This window comes from Neolamprologus brichardi, chromosome 15, assembly GCF_056152115.1.
Source record: "Neolamprologus brichardi isolate AB-2024 chromosome 15, ASM5615211v1, whole genome shotgun sequence".
Lineage (NCBI taxonomy): Eukaryota > Metazoa > Chordata > Actinopteri > Cichliformes > Cichlidae > Neolamprologus > Neolamprologus brichardi.
The window spans coordinates 37,999,542-38,016,171 of NC_142118.1; the positions used below are offsets into that span (position 1 = coordinate 37,999,542).

The 16,630-nt window shown below is 41.9% G+C and overlaps 1 protein-coding gene across 2 annotated transcripts in view; it reads right to left on the reverse strand.

The window, feature by feature from the left end:
• Nucleotides 1-219: 219 nt before the first annotated feature.
• apc2 (APC regulator of WNT signaling pathway 2) overlaps nucleotides 220-16,630 on the reverse strand; it is a 42,876-nt gene continuing 26,465 nt past the window's right edge. For both annotated transcript variants that reach the window (XM_087852840.1, XM_087852839.1), the window contains exons 8-14: nucleotides 12,459-12,557; nucleotides 11,911-12,316; nucleotides 11,511-11,609; nucleotides 10,751-10,890; nucleotides 9,932-10,126; nucleotides 9,547-9,761; nucleotides 220-8,980 (exon numbers count right to left, since the gene is read on the reverse strand). In XM_087852840.1, coding sequence (XP_087708966.1) covers nucleotides 3,469-8,980; nucleotides 9,547-9,761; nucleotides 9,932-10,126; nucleotides 10,751-10,890; nucleotides 11,511-11,609; nucleotides 11,911-12,316; nucleotides 12,459-12,557 — 6,666 coding nt within the window. In that variant the 3' untranslated portion in view covers nucleotides 220-3,468. The remainder of the gene's footprint in view (nucleotides 8,981-9,546; nucleotides 9,762-9,931; nucleotides 10,127-10,750; nucleotides 10,891-11,510; nucleotides 11,610-11,910; nucleotides 12,317-12,458; nucleotides 12,558-16,630) is intronic.

Below are 16,630 nucleotides of genomic sequence, written 5' to 3' on the forward strand. Positions count from 1 at the left end.
ATTTTGTATGCAATTAAACTGCCATCACAAGAGGGCAGCACTTTACCAGAACATTTTAGCGTTGGGTCCAAATAAAGTGAAATCCGTATAAGAAATCTCCTACCGGCTATAAAGACACACCAACCAGTGCAACCTGACATTTGCTCAAAGCAAATTACCACTTGTGTGGACACCCCTGACTGGACAGAACGTCGACACAGCTGTTTAAGGAAACACATCACTTTTTATTGAATGAAGACATTTAAAATGACATACGTTTGTTTTGCACGTTACCATGATACCTCTGGAGCCTTGTTCATGCTCACGATGCTTCGACCAAGTTCACAGTTCGGTTCAGACCTGCATTAAACTTGTCTGCAGTCACGCATAAACAAGGCACCAGCAGAGACTCGGATGGTATTTGTCTCCCTGCTCATCTTGTTCACACCTCATTCAGTCTGGATGGGGCTGCTAATGTGATTCTGGACCCTAAATCTGTCTTTTGAGTGTCAAACACTTAGCTAGTTTCCTCTCAGGTCTACAGTTACAAGCTCAAAAGGTTTTCACTGGACGTTCAGAAATATTTTAATCATTATGTTTGAATATTTTTCCCTGGTTAGGAAAGCTCCGATCAGATTTCTTTTTTTAACTGATTTATTATTGATTAATATTCTACTTATTTACTCAATTACTTGTTAGGTTTACATCATAAGAGTGAAAAATATCAAATGAAGATTAAATGTTATGTCAGAACAGGCGATTTTTTACATCTCATTGATGTGACTTTTCTTCCTTTGCTTTTTCATGGGGAATATGTCAAGCTAAGGATTTAATAGGTTATTTGATTTTTCTGGTTTGCTAAGTGATAAAGTAGCAAACAGCTGCACCTCTTAACTGCTCTCTTAACAGTTTATAGACTAAATACATAGACTAAAACAGTCTATGTGACTTTCTCAGCTTCGTTGAGCCACACTACTGTAATCATGTGCGCAGTGTTCTGCAGATGTTTTCAGTTACTTCTTCCAGAGCTTTGCACAAAATCCAATCGTGTTTGACACTCAAGAGAGATTTCTATAGTGAATCACTTTTAAAACTTTAAATGGGTGTTGGGACTTGAAAGGATTGCATTCGGAAGCTTCTTGGGTTTTATTGAAACATGCTTTGAGAACACAGGAAGGAATTATGTTTTTTTTAAATTACCGGCCCCTTAATGTAGACTAACTTTCATCCTATTCAGCTCAGTGGGCACACATGAAAGAGTGATGGTACAATTACAGAGAATATTCATCGTCTTTGTACTTTCCACCTATCACTACTTTTACAGCAATACAGTTAAGCGGATATTAACACATTATAAAGACTTCCAGAAGATGACTTCTGTGAGAACGCACGTCTGTCCACTCAAAGCCCGACCATCAGTGAAGTAGCAAACAGTACCTGAATCTAGTAGCAAACACAACGTCAGAGGCATGGAGTCGCTTTGCTCATCTATGCTGACAGCTTATATCTTTATAGGTTTTTGCAGCACAACAATACAGATGGCAGGTAACGCTGTTGTCGGGCTTTGGAGAGTATATTAACACTGAATATTATTCAGTGTCCACAATGTTAACAGGTGTGTGTATACAGTCAGTGAATATATTAGCATGCTGTCAGGGAGCGACACCAAGGCTCTTCTACCCACCATGGAGCTGTAGTATATCTGCATATTTACAATACTGGTTAAGACACATTAAGAGAACTGGAAAGAGTGAAATTGTTCAGAATCTGCTGATGCTTTCTGTGGAAGATGCTGTAATATTTCTGCATGTTTGGGTCATTGCAACTTTCAAATGACAGAGTAGAACTGTTTTATGGAAATGCTCAATTTAAACTGCTATAATTCATTGCTGTAGAGTAAAAGTTTTGTATAGCAATATACATTCAGACATTCACTAAACACATGTGCAATCTGACTCGACAGCTGCGGCATGATGTCTGCTTTTATGATGCTAATAGATTGTCAGAAAGGTGTTAATCGTGTTGTTCACTGTCAAGGTCATAATGGATAGTTCTTATATTTTGCCCCTCTAAGCGAATGGACAAAATGTTAGGAAGATTAACCAACATTTCACTTGAAATAAACATAATTATCACCTTTGTGTTAATGTAAAAAAAAATCTGAAAATGTGTGGTATAGCTGTTGTGCAAGACTGGACAAAAATATGTTTGGTGGCTTTTTAAGGTGTGAACAAGAAGTTCTGAGAATAGGACCAAGAAAATCATTTCGATTTACACTTCTGACTTTCTGTCCAAGCTCATCTTTTTGGGCATGTCCAGATAGCGTCTAATGTGGCTTTCTTTAAATGATTATGTGGAAGTCCTGTCCTCGTGCACTTGGTGAGAACATTCAGTGGAAATGACTTGAAATGTTGTGCATCAAAAAGCAGGACTTCTAGAGAGATCTAAAAATAGCAGCTGTTTGGGTCATTGCAATTTGAATCATTTTCAATGCAGCTGCACTGATGACCATGAATGTGAGACTGACCAATTGTAAATCAGGAAATGTTTGAATTCTTTTTGGACCTTTTTAAAAATAACTTTTTGATCACACCTTGTATATTCATGTTATCAAGTAATCACGCCCAAAACCTCAACATATTCATTTTCATTTTGGTATCCAGATTTTTCAGTTCTGTACTAGTTACATTTTTATCATTTAACGCATTACAAAGGATGCCTTTGAAAAGACAACAATGCGTTGAGTTTTCAAAAAGCATCCACAAAGTGTATACACACATCAGGAAAATAATAAAATAGGAAAATTCACAGAAACACAAGTGTAATATTGATAGAGGACAGCGATTTGGGGTAAAAAGTGCATTTGAGCAACTGGTTTCCTCGGAAATGTGGAAAACCTACTGGGCTCTGTATGTAACAGGAAAGGCTAACATCATATTCAGCTGAGCATGGAAGGAGGACTCCAAGCGATGATGTATTTATGTAAAAAATACTTTACATGTTAGTGTATTTATGTCAGTAAGAGTCTGTCAACAGTCTGCCACAGTTTGTACCTTTTTATGTAGAAGTCCAACCAAGTGATCATTCAAAAGTTTGCATAATATTGGTCTTTTTAATCGATTGTGTCCAAGAGACTGATGATATACGTGCTGAAATTTCTAATTTCTACTAGGCAATGATTATTCTACAAATACAAAAAAAAGGAGTACAAAAATGCACGTTCTCTTCATGTGAGATTTTCCTTAGAAGTGCAATAACTGACAGTTATTGGTGGTTTGTTCAGGTCAGACTTGCCTCAATGCATACATCCAACTTTGTATGAATGGTAGAAGGAAGCCATAATCAATTGCTCAGAGAAAAACTTTGATTCCAGTGAATGGTTTAAATAAGGGTCAATACCCGAGGTATAGGGACCAGCACACTCCTCATCTGTCCATCTGAGTGCTGAGTCATCTGTATCAACCAATAATCCACCAAATACCCCATGACTCACTTTTTTCCCCCTGACTTCTCAATTATTGTCCCTACTTGGTTCTGGCTGTCTTGTAGACAGCATGTCATGGGGCTGGGGATGTAATTAAATGGAGTGACTCGTGCAGCCTTGCTTGGGGATCCCTGTCGGAAAGTCACAACTCCGCCCATGTGGCTATCTGCTGTTCCAGTGGAGACGGTGCTCCTCAGAGAGCCTTCTGAATCTCCTTCCTGGAGGTTACTCCCAGAGGTGGCACTAATCTTTCTGAGGAGGGCCAGTCTTGCTACTTCCTCAGAGATCACTGGAGCTGTTTCGACTGTAGGTGAGGTACTTGAGTTGGTCTTGTTATTTGATAAATCTTCTGTCTGGACGGTTGCATCACTTGTCTTGCGGGATACAAGTAGAATGGTTGGCAGTTTTCCTGGAAGAGCTGGTGGCTTTGGCTTTTCTCCATCAGGAGAAGGCACCAGAGGTAATGCATTTGCTGGCAGAGTACTCTTCAAGATTTGAGGTACATCTTCATCCCTGATCCTCCTCCAGGTAACTCCATCTTTTAGTCGAGATGCGGACCTCTGCCCTTTCTTCTTGGTATCATCCTCACTCTTCGCTCTTCCACTTGAATCAGATGAAGAGGAGCGGAGGGAAGAACGACTGGTCACTCGGCTCAGTATGTTTATGCTTGGTGATGAGGCATGACGTTTAAAGGTGTCCTTGTCTTGCTGCTGCCTGAGTCCAGAAAGTCTTCCAGGTCCATTTCGCTGAGCCACCCTGCAGGGGCTTTCAGAGCTTGTTCTCCTAGCTGAGCGTCTTGAAGATAGGTCCCTTTCACTGGATGTTGCTCTTGATAGAGTTGCTGTCTGCTTGTGAAGGCCGGTGTTTGGCCTCTGGATTTGTTGTTTTTGATCTGGATCTCTTACTTGCACCCTTCTTGGGGGTTGCACAGCAGCCTTAAGTTCCTGACATCGGGATGAGCACAAGAAGACAGCTGAAGCTCCAGGAACTGCTCTACGAGGTGATCCATTCTGAGATCCTGGTGTATTGCGAGTAGAGCTGTCACGTCTCAACATGGTCTTTGATTCCTTAATGAAAGTTAGCTGTCTCAAGAATCCATTGCGATCGGACTCACTGCCACTTGAATGGACAGAAGTCATCCTAACGAGATCAAACCGATTGGCTGGTACCACCCTTTTCCCATTGACCTGGTTTGTTTGTCTACCAGTTGTTTGGTTTGTTACCAGTGGGGACAATGGTCTGGGTTGCCTGACAGAATTTTGCATGAAAGGAATTCGGACAGGAGACTTTTGAGTTTTAGGTGGTGGGGATTTCTCATTTTGATTCACAACAGGAGAGCGTCCTTTTCTTTCAGGAGGACTAGTAGCTGGTGGGCTACTAGCTGGTGTAGCATTCTTTTTCTGGATGGATTTGTTAGTCTGAGCTGGAGAAGTTATCTTCTTCTGTGACTGTTTGGATGGTGTTGAGCTCTGCGATGATCCAGAAGATGAACTTTTTGGTATTCTTGGAGGTGGGGTAGAGCTCCTCTTTGGCAAAGACAGTTCCATATCCTGGGGGTGGCCTAGCCGGTGAAGGCTCTTTGATCTGTGCTGCGCTAGGTTTGGATTCTTTGGAGCATCTGTTTTGGTTGGTACTTTTCTTGGAGGTGGTCTTTGTGATGGAGCCGTCTCCTTTTTCGGTGTATAAATCACTGTCCTGCCTCTGAAAACCACTGGCAAGTTTGGAACTGGCTTGCGCTGTGCAAAGTCCAAAGGTTTATTTGCCTTTTTGTCCTTAGCAAACTTTCTTTCTTTGGGTGTAAAGCTGGATGTTGACATGAATGACAGGACCGACTCAGTCTCTTCAGAGGACGGGTCTTGAGACTTTGAAGCTTGTAGTCCAGTGACCACACAGTTAGCACCTTCTTGTATGGCTCTCCATTCAACACTATTGAGGTCTGACTCTTTATCCCATGCCATGTCATCACTATCTATTTCTTCATCCACGTCCCACCCACAAGAAACCTTGTGTTTTTGTTTTTGAATATTTTCTGCTTTCTTTTTCCTGGCAGCCAACTTCCTTCTCTGTTTGGGCATGGCAGATGTTATGCACTTTTGAAGGAGATCGTCCTCTGAATCCATGCTGACAGAACTTGGCGAGCTTTGCTCTTCGTATTGGCAGTGAATGTTCACTGGCTTTGTTTGCTGTACTATGTTCACTGCTTTATTGTGTCTGTTCTTGTACCATATTTGTTGGGCTTTTGATTTATGATCATCATATTCAGCATCACTCAGTGAACTGAGAGAGGAGCTGAGTGAGTAACAAGCCATTGATTCATCTTTTATCAGATTCTGTTTTATCCTGTGAAACCCTCTGGACTTTGCTTGGGAATTATCTGACCGGCCAATATTTGTCATGCTTCGGGAAAGATTGCTTTTGCATGGTTCTCTGAAATGTTTTCGATTCATGACCTCATTGTCATTGTCATAGAAGCTGTTGCTGTCCTCTGAAGACAATGTTGTTTGTCGGTACATTTTATTTCCTTTTTGTGAACCCATATTGATGTTACTTTCTGTGTTTTGCTTAATGACAGGCAGTTCCAGTTTTCTGATGGGGCCTTGATCTTGTCTCCTTCTTTGTTGATTAGGAGACTGTTCACGATTTTTTTGGTTTGCCACTCTATCAGCTACCTCTTTGCTCTGCATCAGCACCTTCTGAGTGGGAATGACATGTCTGGTTGTTCTGCTCATTTGTATCTCAGGTGAGTAGTTCATCCGGTTGGGTTTGTGGAAATGTGAGAATATTCGCAAGTCTTCAATCCTCTTTGCCTCATCGTTCTGTTTGTTCATCCCTTTAGCTGTGCAGTCTTTAGCCCCCCTCTCCCTCACTGGATATTGCAGTGTTTCATCACTCAAAGATGTCGTGCTTGAGAAGTTGACAGGTGTTCCTTCTGCTGAATCAGTAAAAGATGAATCATCAAATTTTAAGTCTTTTTGAGGGATGACAATTCTTCTCCCGGGACACATTTGGGTTTTGCCATTTGGGAGCATCATGTAAACTGGAAGATGAATTGGTTTTCGGGCCTGGGAGTTCAGAATATGAGGAGGGATCGTGGTCATCAGGCAAGGTTTTACTTTTCTCAACTTTGATGGCATTGCTGAGTTGATGCATTCCTTTAAGATTTCTATGTCATCATCTGAATTGCCCTCACTGTATCGCTCCCCATTGTCAGGTCCTTGCTCATCCTCCTCAGGGTTGTCGTTTTGCTGGAGCAGGGGAGTTAATTTAAGCTCTACATCTTTCTGTATGTAGTGCTCATGTAGAGGTAGAGCACTTAAACTGGAAGCACAAGAGAAGTTCTCAGTGGGTTTTTCCACAGTAAAGTAGATCATTGTGTCCAAATCAGGAGGAAGGTTAAACCTCTCCTTAGAGTCTGCAATCTCCATGAACTTCCGCAGACTGCTTTCCCATTGCCCTGCTATTCCTGTCATCTGTGTTTCTGGCCCATTGGGCTCAACACAACATGGAGTTTTACTTCGACTGGGAGGCATGGTTTGCCCTGGGCTATCAGGAAGATCACTAGGGCTTATTGTTCCATCAATCATTTCACTGCATGGATCACTCTGAATTGAGCTGGCAATGGAAGGAGACTCAAAGCTACCCAGTGAACTGACCGAGCTACAGCGACTCATTACCAGGGGTGTCTCATGGATGTAGTTCTCAGATGAACTAGAAGGTGATCGGTCTTCAAGTATGGCAGGTGAAGCTCCTCTTAGGAACACTTTTTCCCGTTTGGCTGGACAGGGGATCTCAATGGGATTTGTCTCTTTGCTTGGGAAGGTTTTTGAATCAGTCATTAGCAGTTGACTGTCACTCAGATCCTCCAAGGTTTCATCCTCTTCAACTCTCTTCACCATTTCTCCATCTTCCACTTCAATTATTTCTAATGATGAGTCACTTTCCAGTTCATTTTCACTTTGCCCATCCAGAGCTCCATCACCTGAGGAGAGGGAGGACAGCGAGCTACAGCGAGAGAAGCAGATTGGGGTATTTTCCACAGAATATTTCTGGACTGTCTCCATCGTTCCGATGGTTGGGCTTCTGGTTGAAGTGATTGGAGAAAATTTTGCAATACTCCCTCCTGTCATCACAGTAGGTACCCATGCTTGCCGCCTCATTGCTTGGGCAGCCTGGACATTGATAGCAGTCTTTGCTACACCAAATTTGGCTACACTCTGAATGAGAGGGACCTGTTGATAAGTAGGAGAAAGTTTTATTGAAGTCATGCTGACATCAGAGGACACTTTAGTGGATGCACTAACTGGTGTTTGCACAGGTGGATCTTGGTTCTTTTCTGTGTTTCCATTGCTGAGCTCTAGAACTTTTCCATTTTTGTTTTCAGCAGAATCTCTCTCTGGAATTTCTTGCTGGCTACTCTCAATCAGGGCAGCAGGTCCTACATTAATATACTCTTGATGGGCCACCTTCAGGTCGAGCTGATTGGGTCGTTGCTGTTGCATCATTAGAGCTTTTGGTGAAGGGCGCATCTGGTCTTTGCTTCCGCAGTATCCATCACTGGTGCTGCCGCTGTTCAGACTATCTGTTGATACACTAGTATGGGCAGTTTTGAGGCGCAAGAGGGCATGGGCTCTGCTGAGCCGCTCCCTGTGGGCTAAGCTGCTTGTATCAGAGAGACGGCAGGGGGAACATGACTTTGCCCGGGCTTCATTGAGTTCATCCAGTCCATAAGGCCAGTCTGCCAGGTGGTCTTCAGAGCTTAGGCTTAAACTGTCCTCTGAGGATGTGTGCATGGTGATGTCCTCCACTAACCTGTCAATCTTGGCAACTGTGTTGGTGATCTTTTCTGCTAGCTTCTCTGCAGCAGCAGAGACCACATCATCAGGAGAAGCATGTTTCTTCTCGACAGTCTGAGGCGGGTCTACATCTCTCTCAGGCTCACTATCCCTCTTGCGAAGCTGGTTTTGCAGGAGGTTAGAGTTGGTGAGAAACATGGACAGCATGGAGAAGCTCCCAGTGTCCAGGCTACTTGAGATGTTTGGAGCCTCATCATCATCAAAACAACCGGAATCAGATGCGTAATCTTTTGCCAAACTCTCGATGTATCGTAGTGGCTTGTTGAGGGTCAGGTGTTTGGGGCTCTGTTTCTCAAGGGTATCAAAGGTCTCTGCAAGATGTTTGGCATCCAACTCTGCCTCCAGAGCTTTCTGCTTCCTCATGTAGAGTGAGGGCATGCAAGACCCGGGGGATACAACCGCAGTGTCCTTATATTTGAGCGGTCGATTGGTTAGGAGGTTCCTTAAAGCTGCAGCGCTGCCCATGGCTATCATCTTGTGCTTGGAGTGGATAAGATTGCGCAGCATGCTAACGGCCCCGAGGTCCCACAGCAGCTCCTGGTCTTTTGGGCTTCTGGCCGAAAGGTTCCAAAGAGTCCCGCAGGCGTTGCTTACTATGGTCAGGCTGTGGGAGCGCAGGTGCTGCAGCAGAGTCTGGAGGCAGTTGTGGTCCCTGAGGATTTGCCTGCGAAGAAAGAAAGAATGTAGAAGGCACTTTAATAACTTTGCTATATACAACTGAAAATCCCTCTTTTGTAGTTGTAGGTTTTTATGTTTAGTTCAGATTATGTTATTTTATACTACTGTATGGTTTCTGATCATATATCTGGTGAACATCACATTGTATCTCCTTTCTAATGCATCAATGTAATGTAATACAACAATGTCTGAATAAAATCTGATACTTTTTTCTACAAATGTCTCCAAATTCATTTTAATATAATACAGGAATAAAAAACAGTGAATAGAAATCTAATTACAATAGAGGCCGTTTTTAGGGGAAAATCTGTATAATTTATTAATATCCTGTTGCTGGGGCTTCTGTGCCAGCTCCTCTGTGACATCATACAGATCCATGAATAAAAAAAGTGTTAACCTGAGCACTGAGAGCAGTCTGAAGTCTAAGCAATTAGCTCACTGGGATTACTTGTACATATGCTCATGTTTAAGGTTTTTACATGAAACGTTTAACACGAACATGGATGGAAATAATTGTTGTCTGGGAACGTTAGATGAGTCTCATGAGCACACCTATAGTCTTCTCGTGTGGCAACCAGACTGGACACATTTCGAAGGATTCCTCCGCCGCTCTCGATGATGGCAAGTGAGTTGGTCTGACAGCGATACGTCAGCGTGCTGACCAGGAAGCCCAAAGCGCCATCCACCGAACAGATTGCTACCTTGTTGTCGATACTGTGAGCGGACAGGTTCCACAGAGCGCTCAGAAGACTCTTCAACGTTGACTCCTGCAGAACCAAAAGACACAAAAACAGGTTTCTTAGGTATGACAAGGAAAATGGTGAAAAGAAAAAAAGCTTTAAATGTTGTCATGTATTCTGTTTCATTCCAGATTATTCTCTATGATCTTCCAAAATAAAAGCTTCTCCTTCTCTGGGGGGAGATTTGTTTTCATTACCTTGGTGGCCTGCAGCGCGCAGGTCATCAGTGCAGACACACAGCCGATGTCTCGGAGGACTTTCTTACTGCTGATGTCAGCCCTCCAGGACAAGTTCCTCAGGATACTGGAGACCACCTGATGGAGTTCCTCACTGTCAGAGGCCAGCTGGGCCACCAAAGCCTGGAGACAGCTCTTCTTCGAACACAGAGTGGCCTGCAGGAGTAAAATGAATGTATTACTGTAGTGGATCAGTGAAAAGGGCTGAGCCAGATTTAAATGATGCTACTGTCAAAGTGAAGTAAGTAAAAATGATCAGAGAAAATAATGAATTAAAAAGAAAATTTAAGATTTATCTATTTATTGTGTTGACAGCAAAACTATCTGTCCTGATCAGACTTCTGTTGGGACTTTTAGATTAAAGTGATGGGGACAGGGGCCTTCTCTATCGTGGCTCCTAAATTATGGAATAATTTGCCCATGCACGTTAGAGAGGCCCCTTCACTGTCCACTTTTAAATCACGTCTTAAAACCCACTTTTATTCCTTGGCTTTTAACCTCAGCGAGACTTAGTTTCTCTTTTAATTGAAGTAGTTATGATTTTACTCTTATTTTATTTGGTTTTTACTTATATCTTATGTAATTTTATTTTATAGTTCAAATGTACAGCACTTTGTGTCAGCTGTGGTTGTTTTTAAAGTGCTTTATAAATAAAGTTGATGATGATGATGATGATGATGATCATTCTGAAAAAGGCAGATTAAGGGAGTGCAGGTGTGAGTGGGGTGCTGCTATTGTTGCACTGCTGTCAGGTAACCTCCTCACAGTGCCCTTCTGTACCTTGTTGACGACATCCCCGAAGGTGAGATTGGTCAAAGCCATCCCTGCATAGCGACGCAAAGCCATGTTGATGGGGTCGTTCTGCATGCCGTACATTTCCTGGTCCAGGTGGATGAGATCTGCCACCACCTGCAGACCGCCTGAAAGAAATAAAAACAAACTCATGTGAAAATACCGAAACACATGCTACAAATCAAAGCTCTGTTGTAGCAAAGATAAACCAAAGTATTTTTAAACTTGATACTTTACTGGAGTCATTCCCAAACTTTGGCCCAAATTCAAATCTTAAATTCTTCCAAAACTCCTTCTAACCTTTACTTTGTCTTAACGTCTTTTATTACTTTTGCCACGCGACAGCCACTGCTCTACTGTGACTCCCCCAATGATGAGAATTTATATTCCATGGCTTTATTAAATATGTTTGCTATTTAAAATATAAATATTTTGTGGTAATTGCAAAATAAATTCCAAAATTGAATAATAAAAAAATCATAGGGGGTCATATGTTGGGTTTCTCTCTGTATGTATTATTGTAGGGTCTACCTTACAATATAAAGCGCCTTGAGGTGACTGTTGTTATGATTTGGTGCTGTATAAATAAAATTGAATTGAAATAGCTGAAAAACACATTAAAAATAAAACAGATCAAATATCAAATCTATGCATTACAGGAAATAACTGATACTTTCACTGTATAAATGCAATCAGGCATAAAAACGAAAGCACCAACTGCAAACGGGTCCTTTGGTGTCAAACAAACCTAATTCGTTCATGGCTCGTCGAAACTCCTCTTCGAAGGAGAGCTTCATGATGGCGCACATGGCCTGACAGATTTGAGGGTCCACGGGTTCAGGGATATCTGTGGAGAAAAACAAGATGTTTAACTTAAGTTTGCGTTATTTTGAACATGTCGTTTTGGTTTCATCAGATTTAAATGAAACTTGGATCACTGGTGGTTTTGTCTATAGATTTATAGACTTTTGTCCTCCACTGTAGGATACAACTAATCTCAAAGAAAATACCTCTGACATGTAAGTTTGTTTATCTTTAACTGTACAAAAGATGGATGTAGGTGTTGTGATGTCACCCACCAGTTAGTGAACCCCGTTATGTTTCTTTGGTTGCTGATGTTCAGGGTTTTTTTTAAAAACATGGCTCACCTGTGGTTCTGGTTCCCCCTGGTGAAGGTGTCCCGGCGTGGCTCTCGATCCAGTCCCAGCCACTGTCGCAGTAGGTCCGGATCTGCTCCAGCATGTGCAGGACCCTCATCTCCCGGCGGGCTTGGCCCTCATCCTGCTGTGAGTAAATGATGTTGTGGAGGGCAGCGCTTGCTCTGGACTTGGCCTCACGGCTGCAGCCTGTTGTGGTACCACCCGCTGCTGTCTCACCAGGACCGCTGCCTCCGTCCGGGCCTTCATGCAGAATCTGGACCAGAAGGGGGACGCAGCCAGACTTTCTCATGGCAATGCAGCTGTCCTGAGAGCTGGAGAGAGCCAGTAGAGTCCGGGACATCTCCTCCTTATCTCTGTTAGCCAGCATGGAGAGCAACCAGAAGACCATCTCCACCTGCGGAGGAAACATCAGTAACGATCTTATCCACTTCCACCAGTGGCAATGACAGGGTACGCTTTTGTAAGTTTCACTCTATAAGTGCAATGTTGTAGACATTAATTGAGTTTTTCTTAAACATCCTAAGGTGTGTTGTTACCTTGCTACCACCGTCTGCAGCTTCTGTTCCTGCTGCTGTGGCTGATGATGAGCTGCTGTTCTCTGGTTCTCCAGCAGGGGGCTTCTCGGCACCAGAGAGCTGCACACAGAAAGACAGAAGAAGAAAAATGCATAAAGATGGTATCTTTGATCTACTTCTAGTCTGATCTCCACCTTTCGCATATACAGCTATACTTTTTGATTTTTTAAATTAATTTCCTTTATCATTATTTAGAAAAAATAAATTCTATTTTCAGTTCAGTTTTATTTTTATCATTAACATTATGGGAGATGTTTAGCTCAAACAAACCTGTTCAGAACAGGTACTACGATAAACATGGGAGAGGGTGATAAATCTGCAGGTGATAATTTCACGTTTTTCTTCATGTACAGTAAATATTTGTATACATTTAATTTTAATTTAAGTTATTTATAATAATCATCTTGATGTGGACACATTGATCGTTGTTTCATATGAAGAAAGATTTGTCTCAAAAATGTTACAAATGTGTTTGTTATGATCCACAAATGTACACAAAGAGTCATAAGTGCTGTTTCAATTCACACAAAAATATAAAGCAACATGAACACATGTGAAACTATTTTACAAATGCATATACCCAAACCTGAATAAATACTGATCATTTATAATTTATAAGTTGGATAATTTTCTCTTTCAAAATGTTTTCTGTGCATACAAATGTCTAAAAAGGTAAAATCCCTCTTGCTCACTTACAGAACCTTAACAACGTGTGCACAAATACGCACAAATCACATCACATCCCCACGTGGGGTTTTGAGACAAAGTTCACGCTGTCAACAGATCCACAAATGAAAGCTTCTGTAAAACTGAGACATCCGGGCTTTGTCTGTTTTCCTGCGTTTTTTCAAATAAAGCGAGTGTGTCTTCTAAATAAATAGAGCAACTCGTCACCCCTCTACTTGGAAAAATACATTTACCAATTACAGGCACACAGTGGGCTGTAAATGTTAATATATGGTTTAAATAAGCTGCTGACACATGCTGATGTGTTCAGGATGAGTCATTAGGCTAACACGAATGTTATAATAAGAAAAACCATTTGTGTGAGACCCTGCTATTCAAACCTCGTGTTTACTAGGAGCAGCCCAGCTGTATGACATGGAGGCTGGCCTTAAAGGAGGAGGAGCTAAAACAGCTGGTTTCAGAGCGGCAGTAAGCTCAGTAGAGCTAAATAAGGATTATTTTGAACCTTGAATCATGCAAAGCTACTCTAGTAGAGTCCAAGAATTAAAAGATTTGCAAGACAGAGATGAGCAGAATGGGTTGAATATCGGCCAATGTTAATGTCAAGCTCTATTTTTAATGCTCTACGAACCGATTAAAATATTCTACACATCTGCAGAATTTATATTGAGATTTTTTAGGAAACACTAGACAGAGGACATGTGGATGATGGAGGATCTTTGATGTCTTTGCCCGTATCACAATCTTCTTACATCCATTTGTTCTAATTTCTTTGTGAGGACCTTTATTTCCTTAGAGCTTCCCCTAAACCAGAGCATGAACCCTAAAACCAGGTCTGACCCTTCACACCTGAGTCTGCTGAAGGTCTGCTGAGTCCAGCAGTGAAAACCAGACCCTCCTCACAAGGTCTAAAACTCCCACTGGTCCTCACACAGATAGACATCCACTGACAAACACACAGCTTCATTTGGATTCACAGACTGAAACCTTCAGAGACTCCCATCAAAGACCCCCCCCCCTTTCATCCCATCGCCATGGTAACGCCTAGGGGTGTGATGTGTGAGCCAAAGACTGTCTACAGACAAAGAGGTGTGTGTGTGTGTTAATCTCTGTTTTCCTCCTGAATATTTTTCCGTCCTCCAGTTGGACAGACTGAATCTTTGGCTCGGATCCAAACATCCTCCAACACGAGCAGCTGCAACGTGACGAGAAAATGGCCGACAGCATGCGGCGGAGATAAAACATGATCACTTTCATTCACTATGAGGGAGGACGACCACCTCTAGCAAGACTAAAACACACAAACACTCGAACACTATTTTGAAACCTTTCAGCCTTAGACCGGCCACCCAGGTGCTGCACAATCATCTCACAGAGTCAGACTGTGAGATGGGCTACTGCCACCATCAGGTCACGCTGAGCTTTTGCCACAAGAATATTATTAAAGACGCTTCTCAGAACATTTTTATGGACTGCTCTTTCTGTAATCTTTTTATCATCTGTTTTTATCCCCTGTGAAGTTATAAATAAAAGACATTCACGTTTCAAATTTGTGAGCAACACAAAATAAATTCCTTCTGTCTCTACTGTTGTCATGGAGACAGATATCTTTAAACCTGGATAAATAAAACCAGGACAGATCCTGATCCCAAAGCAGGAGAAGGGCTGGAAATGTTGTAATTTGGGTGAATTGACCCTTTTAATGAGGTGATATTTGTTAGTACTGTCTGGCATCCACGTCTCCATGTCTGTGGTCTCATTATTCTCAGAGGGAGGCAGAGCAGAGGAAAGAAGCACCGATTCGCTCTCTTTATTTCAGACACACTTGCTCAGCGCCAACCCTGCAGCCTGGCAACAGCCAATCGTAACGCAGCTCTGAGCTACATAAAAAAACAGGTTTCTCTGCACAGCAACGAGTGGAAGCTGAAGAGCAGGAGAGCGGAGCTGCTTAAAATCTGTTCAGTCTGTTTTTATTTGTTCTGAAATAGTTCAGTCTCTGATGCATTTTAAGAAATAACACTTTCTTATAGGAGCCACAAATGAAAGGTTTTCACCTAATTGACACACAACTGGCAGATCGCTGATAAACTGATGGGTCTACAGAGTTTTTCAAATAAGTTAAGGTTTGCTGCAATCACCAACAATCCTTGTTTATAAAGCTGCATTTCTTTACAGTTTTCTAGTGTCAGAAAAAAGTAAAATCAAATCAAAAGGTCCCGAGTTTGTTGTTATAAAGAACCATTAAACTAACAAGTATTTATATTTCAGATAGATAGATATAAGCAGTATCTGCTGGGCTGAAAAATCAGTTAAAATCACCAGCGTCAGCTTGCAGGCGGGACATAGGATCAGCTTTGAGTCACTCATTTGGCAGAAGGCTCAGTCCATCTGGACCAATACCTCACAAAAACAGTTTCTTTCCATCTGCAGTTGGAAAGAACTTTTAATTAACATGTTACACTTATATGCACTTATTTTTAATAATTTTGCACATTGGACACTTTGAGGTCCAGGCAGCGCCTCCGATTAGCTGATGCCAGTCATAGTGGACAGCTAGCAGCTGCTTGTGTCAGCATCCAGGTGTGAATAAGAGGCAACACCTCGAATCAAGTTTAAGCCTTAGTCCCATTTAAACAGGTGACTTATTGACCACATTATCCGTGGTACAGTTGCTAAGATGGAAAGTTTAGCTGCAGCTGTAAATGTGTTTATTTCTGCTGTAAAGTTGGTCTTTCTAAAAATGGGTGTTTTTGAGGATTAACGTCCTTTTCAAAGCCGCCACATGCAGCCATTAGAGGAACTGCAGCCTTCCACTCTTAATCTGTGGCTGGAGGCTAATGCTCAGTAAACATGAGCTATCCCATTTTTAAAAAATGCAAAAGTAAGTAATGACAATTAATATGCAAAATGCTTCATAAATATAAGATGCCAGGATTTCGTTTTATTGGGAAAAATATCACTGACAGTGACACAAACTGCTCCATCTCACTTCACATCTGACCAAATACGAACACTTGACTGATAAATCCTTTTTGTTTCGGTTTAGCTGTAAAGCTGCACTGACTGACCTTTATCAGAAATGAGTTTAAAGCACCTTTGAGATACAAACAGTTTTTGCTCAGTTATTGAACTGAATATCTCATTTCTGGGATTTTCTTATGGAGCACTTGGTTCCACATCAAAGAAAGAAAGTCTGGGAAGAAACATTGTTATTGCTTTTTGTGTTGCACCCAACGGTCTGCTGTCAAACATTTGTTGTGCATAAGGATGCCGACCAGTCGTGTAGGTAAAATAATAATGATAATATTTTAAATTTCAGGCCATGTTGCTGGACTGGACTGCTGTGGTAGTCCAACATGTAGTTTCTGCTTCAGGGCACCGGACCATGTGACTACAGCCATGCAGCTGAACTTGACTTCATATTTCGTCACAGCAGAAGCAAAGTG